This window comes from Danio aesculapii, chromosome 7 (assembly GCF_903798145.1).
Source record: "Danio aesculapii chromosome 7, fDanAes4.1, whole genome shotgun sequence".
Classification (NCBI taxonomy): Eukaryota; Metazoa; Chordata; class Actinopteri; order Cypriniformes; family Danionidae; genus Danio; species Danio aesculapii.
In genome coordinates, this window is record NC_079441.1 from 1,934,539 (window position 1) to 1,941,707 (window position 7,169).

The 7,169-nt window shown below is 40.4% G+C and overlaps 1 protein-coding gene across 1 annotated transcript in view; it reads right to left on the bottom strand.

Moving 5' to 3' along the window:
• Positions 1 to 210: 210 nt before the first annotated feature.
• The window catches only part of LOC130232574 (fucolectin-4-like), an 11,195-nt gene continuing 4,236 nt past the window's right edge, over positions 211 to 7,169 (bottom strand). The window contains exons 6-10 of the mRNA XM_056462553.1: positions 6,555 to 6,825; positions 6,168 to 6,307; positions 2,644 to 2,735; positions 568 to 655; positions 211 to 435 (exon numbers count right to left, since the gene is read on the bottom strand). Of these exons, the coding sequence (XP_056318528.1) occupies positions 428 to 435; positions 568 to 655; positions 2,644 to 2,735; positions 6,168 to 6,307; positions 6,555 to 6,825 (599 nt within the window). The 3' untranslated portion in view covers positions 211 to 427. The remainder of the gene's footprint in view (positions 436 to 567; positions 656 to 2,643; positions 2,736 to 6,167; positions 6,308 to 6,554; positions 6,826 to 7,169) is intronic.

A 7,169-nucleotide genomic window follows, 5' to 3' on the forward strand; every position in this document is an offset into this window, starting at 1 on the left:
TTAGCTGAGAATAAACTCCTGAATAGCTCAAATGTGAGGGTATTAAAAAAATCGAAACACTGAGAAAATCAGATTTAAAGTAGAATAAATTCATCTCTTAGCAATCCACATTACTGATCAAAAACGTATTTATTTATAGCAGGGAATGTACAAAATGTCTTCATAAAACATGATGTTAGTATTTCAATACTAAAATAAAAGTTGATCATGTTATTTTTGGCTATTCTTACTAAGATACTGCTTTTGTGCTCACAATTATTAAACACAAATCATTGCTGTGTTCTAAAATGTACAAAAAATGTCATGTTAAATGAGTCATGAGTTGATTTCTGTATATGATTTATATTGAATTTATTTATCCATGAGCGTCTGCTGGATGATGAAGTGATGTGAGGCATATTTGCATGAAGAAAATTCCAGAAGACCTTCAAGGGCCTGTAAACGATGAATAATAGACTTAATAGACACACACTGGACTAATAATCACATACTGTCCATATGTAGATTTATATAGACTCATAATTTGCCATGTGTGTGAGTGAGTGTGTGTTGTGCTTGTGAATCTACATTGCGTGTCTGCTGGAGGTTCAGTGCTGTCTTCCACTGGAGGCTGAATCCAGCTCACATTCACAGAAATCTTCAGTGCAGATGCCAGCTGAGGGAAACAACACTGCGTCATTTCAGTTCATTCACCATTAGTGCACATTCAAAAAAATGCTGGGTCATTTTAAACCAATATTCTGTCAACTGTTAGATTTGATCAAATTTGACCCAGCATTGGGTTATTAGAACCCAGCATTTTTTTAGAGTGATATTTATGGTCTACTCTTAAAAAAAAAACACTGTTCTATTAACACAATGTTTGGTCAAATATGACCAAACCCAATGTTTTTTTTTTATTACATTTAAATGACATTTTTAACCCAACTGTATGGTTTGTGTGAATTTGACCCAACATTATGTTAATAGAACCCAGCATTTTTTAGAGTTCACACTATAAAAATGCTGGGTTGTTTTAACCCAATGTTGGGTAATGTTTTTCTTATTAAATTTAAAATAGATTTTTAGGCAAACTCATGGGGTTGTCCATATTTGACTCAAGATTGGGCTATTAGTACCCAGCCTTTTTTGAGTACATCATATATACTCTAAAAAATTTGGGTCATTTTAACCCAATGTTGGGTCAAATATAGACAAACCCTACGTTGGGTTATTTTTTTTTAAATTAAATTTTAATTACAAATTGTAATGCAATGATTGGGTTTGTTCATATTTGACCCAACATTGGGTTCAAGAGTTCACACTTAGCTGATGATTAATTATAAGCTTGTTTGGCATGCTGTCCCGGGAGAGAGCCCTGAGCTCATAAGATCATAAGAAAATGTAAACTCCGCACAGAAACGTCTGCTGGTTTGGTAAAGCCTAGAACCAGAGACATTCTTGCTGTGAGGCAACAGTGCTAAGCACTGGGCCACCGTGTCACCCATCTAGGAAGAAGGAGGAGTAGGGGTGGATGGGGGGATTCTTCAAAACGAAGATAGCGGTGGTCCGTAACCCAGGGTATTTGTAGTAGCTTAGGAGTCGTCTGATTGGTGCATTGAGAATTGGATAATGCGGATCCAGCCGCTTGCAATCATAAGCATGTGATCCTCTCGAAACTTGTTTATAACTAAACTTCACTTAATACAACCCAGTGTGTTTTTTTTTTCCCCAGAGTACATCATATATACACTCTAAATCAGTGGTCCACAACCTTTTCATCATCGCGGACTGGTCAATGCTTGACAATTTTACTGAGGCCCGGGGAAGGGGGGTCTGTACGTAGATTGCTAGGTGACCATCAACCGTTTTCTCAAGGATGACAAGCTGAAAAAACATGGCTGTAGCTCTGATACAAGTTTTGAAAAGTTAAAAGCACTGCAGTGTTTGGGTGTTCTGTGTTTGTCTGAGGTAATTAGTCTAGCGAAATGTGTATATTCCATACTAAATATGAAGCTGATTCTTGTCACGCGACTCGCGATGTGCTCACGGCGTTCTGAAGATGTTTTCAACTGGGTGCTCCTGGAAGACTCCCAATATACGACGCAAGCCACGTGCCACCATTGGATATAATGAACTCGTGCGCGGAAAAGATGCGATGTATGAATGGCCGATATAATTTGCGATCTCCAGCAGTTGATATTCTTCCACAGACATGCTGATTTGTTGATTAATGGGTTGCGGATACATTCCTTGGCAGTTTATGGGTCCTTCACTGCACCTTTCCCCCTTCGCAAAGAAACTTTCCAAAGACGTCTGTTTCTTACTCATTTTGCTGCTTGTGGGTTAATTTTGGGCGCTCAAGTGACGCAACCGAGAGAATACGATCATTTTTCAACATAAAAGATTGTTCAGACTAATAAGTAAAACATAAATAATTAATGCCTTTTAATGATCCACAGACCGGTACCGACCCGGGAGTTGGGGACCACTGCTCTAAATGACACTTTTTAAACCAATGCTTGGGTTTGTCCATATTTGACCCAATGTTGGGTTACAGCAACCATATATACACTACACACACACACACACACACACACACACACACACACACACACACACACACACACACACACACACACACACACACACACACACACACACCTTTTCCAGCAGTTTGTCTCTGATTTCAGGGTCAGTCAGATCTGCACTGGACTGAAGATTTATCTTTACCGATGATCTGCTTGACATAAACACTAAAATGCATCATTAGTTATGCAAATGAGTGCATGTATTATCATGATATATATGAATAATCATTTTGTCAGTTGGTGTTTCTGTGTGGAGTTTGCATGTTCTCCCTGCGTTCGCATGGGTTTCCTCCGGGTGCTCCGGTTTCCCCCTCAGTCCAAACACATGAGGTATAGGTGAACTGGGTAGGCTAAATTGTCCGTAGTGTATGAGTGTGAGTGAGTGTGTATGGATGTTTCCCAGAGATCGGTTGCAGCTGGAGGGGTATCCGCTGCTTAAAACATGTGTTGTCGGTTCATTTCGCTGTGGCGACCCCGGATTAATAAAGGGGCTAAGCTGAAAAGAAAATGAATGAATTGACAGTGATGAGCTGCACTCTGTGTGAAAGTTAAAAACTTTATAAACAACATGTCGCTCATGTGCACGGCGCTTCAAATGTGGGGTGATGGTCAAACACATCTGTCAAGCGTGTGTTTACATTGGAAAACAATAGAAACGTTGGAGTGGAAAAATGTGTTCTGTGTGAATGACCCCCTACAGCATTTCAGCTTTGCAAAAATATAGACAGCACCCTCTAGTGGATTTGACATCTGAAAGGTACAACAAAATATACCCTAAGAAATGTATTTCAGATTCGCAACATTGTAAACAGTGCCCTCTAGTAGATTTGACATCTTAAACCTCCAACAAAACGAACCCTAATGTATTTCTGCTTTGCAAAATAATGTAGACAGCGCCCTCTAGTGGATTTATCATCTGAAAAATTCATTCATTTTATTTTCGGCTTAGTCCCTTAGTCCCTAGTCTCACCACAGCAGAATGAACCGCCAATTTATCCAGCATATCTACAAAGCGGATGCCCTTCCAGCTGCAACCCATCATTGGGAAACACCCATACACTCTCATTCACACACATACACTACGGACAATTTAGCTTACCCAATTCACCTATAGCACATGTCTTTGGACTTGTGGCGAAAACCGCAGCACCCGGAGGAAACCCACGCCAACATGGGGAGATTATGCAAACTCCACACAGAAACACCAACTGACCCAGCCGAGGTTGTGCCTGGCTTGCACAAAACTGACTATTCCTTTATATGTTTTCATTTACACAGTTAAAGTCAGGGATAAAATACATCCAGGAGGTTGTCATCACAGAATAAACTCACATTATTGGCAGACAGATGTGAAGCGCAGCACTGTTGTATAGGACTGAAGGCTTTATTCTGTGAAAACAACCATCCTGGGTGTACATCGTTGTAACTCATTATATTTGATTCATTCTTTAGTTAATCGCAAATCTGACAGAAATGAAAACAGCTGATGGAGTATACACTAACCTGCACATTATTCAGACACTAGATGGAGACAAACAGTCAAAAACGCAAAGCTGACAGAATGAAAACAGCTGATGGAGTATACACTAACCTGCGCATTATTCAGACACTAGATGGAGACAAACAGTAAAAAACGCAAAGCTGACAGACACTAAAATAGCTGATGGAGTATACACTAACCTGCACATTATTCAGACACAAGATGGTGCCAAACAGCCAAAAACACAAAGCTGACAGAAATGAAAACAGCTGATGGAGTATACACTAACCTGCACATTATTCAGACACTAGATGGTGCCAAACAGCCAAAAACACAAAGCTGACAGAAACTAAAACAGCTGATGGAGTATACACTAACCTGCGCATTATTCAGACACTAGATGGAGACAAACAGTAAAAAACGCAAAGCTGACAGACACTAAAATAGCTGATGGAGTATACACTAACCTGCACATTATTCAGACACTAGATGGTGCCAAACAGCCAAAAACACAGAGCTGACAGACACTAAAACAGCTGATGGAGTATACACTAACCTGCGCATTATTCAGACACTAGATGGAGACAAACAGTCAAAAACGCAAAGCTGACAGAATGAAAACAGCTGATGGAGTATACACTAACCTGCGCATTATTCAGACACAAGATGGCGCCAAACAGACAAAAACACAAAGCTGACAGACACTAAAACAGCTGATGGAGTATACACTAACCTGCACATTATTCAGACACAAGATGGCGCCAAACAGCCAAAAACACAGAGCTGACAGACACTAAAACAGCTGATGGAGTATACACTAACCTGCGCATTATTCAGACACTAGATGGAGACAGTCAAAAACACAAAGCTGACAGACACTAAAACAGCTGATGGAGTATACACTAACCTGCGCATTATTCAGACACTAGATGGAGACAGTCAAAAACACAAAGCTGACAGACACTAAAACAGCTGATGGAGTATACACTAACCTGCGCATTATTCAGACACAAGATGGCGCCAAACAGCCAAAAACACAAAGCTGACAGAAACTAAAACAGCTGATGGAGTATACACTAACCTGCGCATTATTCAGACACTAGATGGAGACAAACAGTCAAAAACGCAAAGCTGACAGAATGAAAACAGCTGATGGAGTATACACTAACCTGCGCATTATTCAGACACAAGATGGCGCCAAACAGACAAAAACACAAAGCTGACAGACACTAAAACAGCTGATGGAGTATACACTAACCTGCACATTATTCAGACACAAGATGGCGCCAAACAGCCAAAAACACAGAGCTGACAGACACTAAAACAGCTGATGGAGTATACACTAACCTGCGCATTATTCAGACACTAGATGGAGACAGTCAAAAACACAAAGCTGACAGACACTAAAACAGCTGATGGAGTATACACTAACCTGCGCATTATTCAGACACTAGATGGAGACAGTCAAAAACACAAAGCTGACAGACACTAAAACAGCTGATGGAGTATACACTAACCTGCGCATTATTCAGACACAAGATGGCGCCAAACAGCCAAAAACACAAAGCTGACAGAAACTAAAACAGCTGATGGAGTATACACTAACCTGCGCATTATTCAGACACTAGATGGAGACAAACAGTCAAAAACGCAAAGCTGACAGAATGAAAACAGCTGATGGAGTATACACTAACCTGCGCATTATTCAGACACAAGATGGCGCCAAACAGACAAAAACACAAAGCTGACAGACACTAAAACAGCTGATGGAGTATACACTAACCTGCACATTATTCAGACACAAGATGGCGCCAAACAGCCAAAAACACAAAGCTGACAGAAACTAAAACAGCTGATGGAGTATACACTAACCTGCGCATTATTCAGACACAAGATGGCGCCAAACAGCCAAAAAACAGCGGCGTTACAAACAAGCAAATAAATATGGATGTGAAAGTATTCACTGATGATTCTCAGTTCCTGGATGAGTCTGTGTTATTCAGTGATTGTCATCTCGAAATAACATACCTTCAAATGTCACGACTGACCAATCAGAATCAAGTGTTCCAGACTTCAAGCATGAAAAGAGATGTTTTGTGATTAAATGTCAGTATTACCTGTCCCATAGACCTCCACCTCACACAAAGTCAGGACCTTTTCGGGTCCAGGGATCATTAGGTTCACGAAACGCCCCACCATCCCATTGCATGAGAATGAGTAGGGCTGACCACGTCGAATATTGTGAATGATGACACATCTAAAAAGAGAAACGGGTTTTATCAGAGTTTCTTGTGCGCTTGCTTTTCATTTTTCTAACTAAATATGAAGTTTTAATAATCACTAGGGATGGGATGCTTCATAAAAAACCCAAAACAGTTTTTCTTGTCATGGTTAAACTGAACTCTGAGATTTGGAAAGTCATGTACATTCATTTAGCATTCACGCATTTAGCATATAGTTGCGGGTGCATTGGGAACTGAAGAATTTTTTGCACAGATTCTCACCTGGGATTGTTGTTTCCGCTGTTCTCCAAAGAGTTTCCGATACGAATCTCTGTTCCGTTGATGTCGGTTTCACAGCAGTCGATTCTGTTGGTCACGACCACCCTGTAAACTCTGTAGATTTCCTGCAGATCCAGCCTCCAGAATGGGCTCGTCCCGTAACCGGTGGAGGAACACTTTGTCCAGTTGTTTTTAATGCCATCAATTGCATTTTCTGCATACCACAAGTTGTGTGTGCTTGACTGTGTAGCTTTTCCTCCCAATGCCACGTTCACTTAAAAAACATTCATGAAGAAAATTTACTCTCTCATATGAATGATATAAAATTTACGACAACTAAAATCCCATCTCTTCTGCAATCACCTGAACCCATGAACCCTAAACCATGATGTATGGAATGCATTACCCACAATTATTAGGAACCCCTTCGAAACCAAGAACTTTAACGTTGTGTCCTTCAGATTCGAAATTGCTAGATAACCAATCACACTGAAGAGTAGGAAAACGGGCCAATGAATGCCTATTAGTTGGCAGAGTGCAGCTCCTCTCAGGTGCAGCTGATATTCTAATCAGCTGAGTATATAACTCTTTAAAGGCAGGTCTATACACTGTATAAAT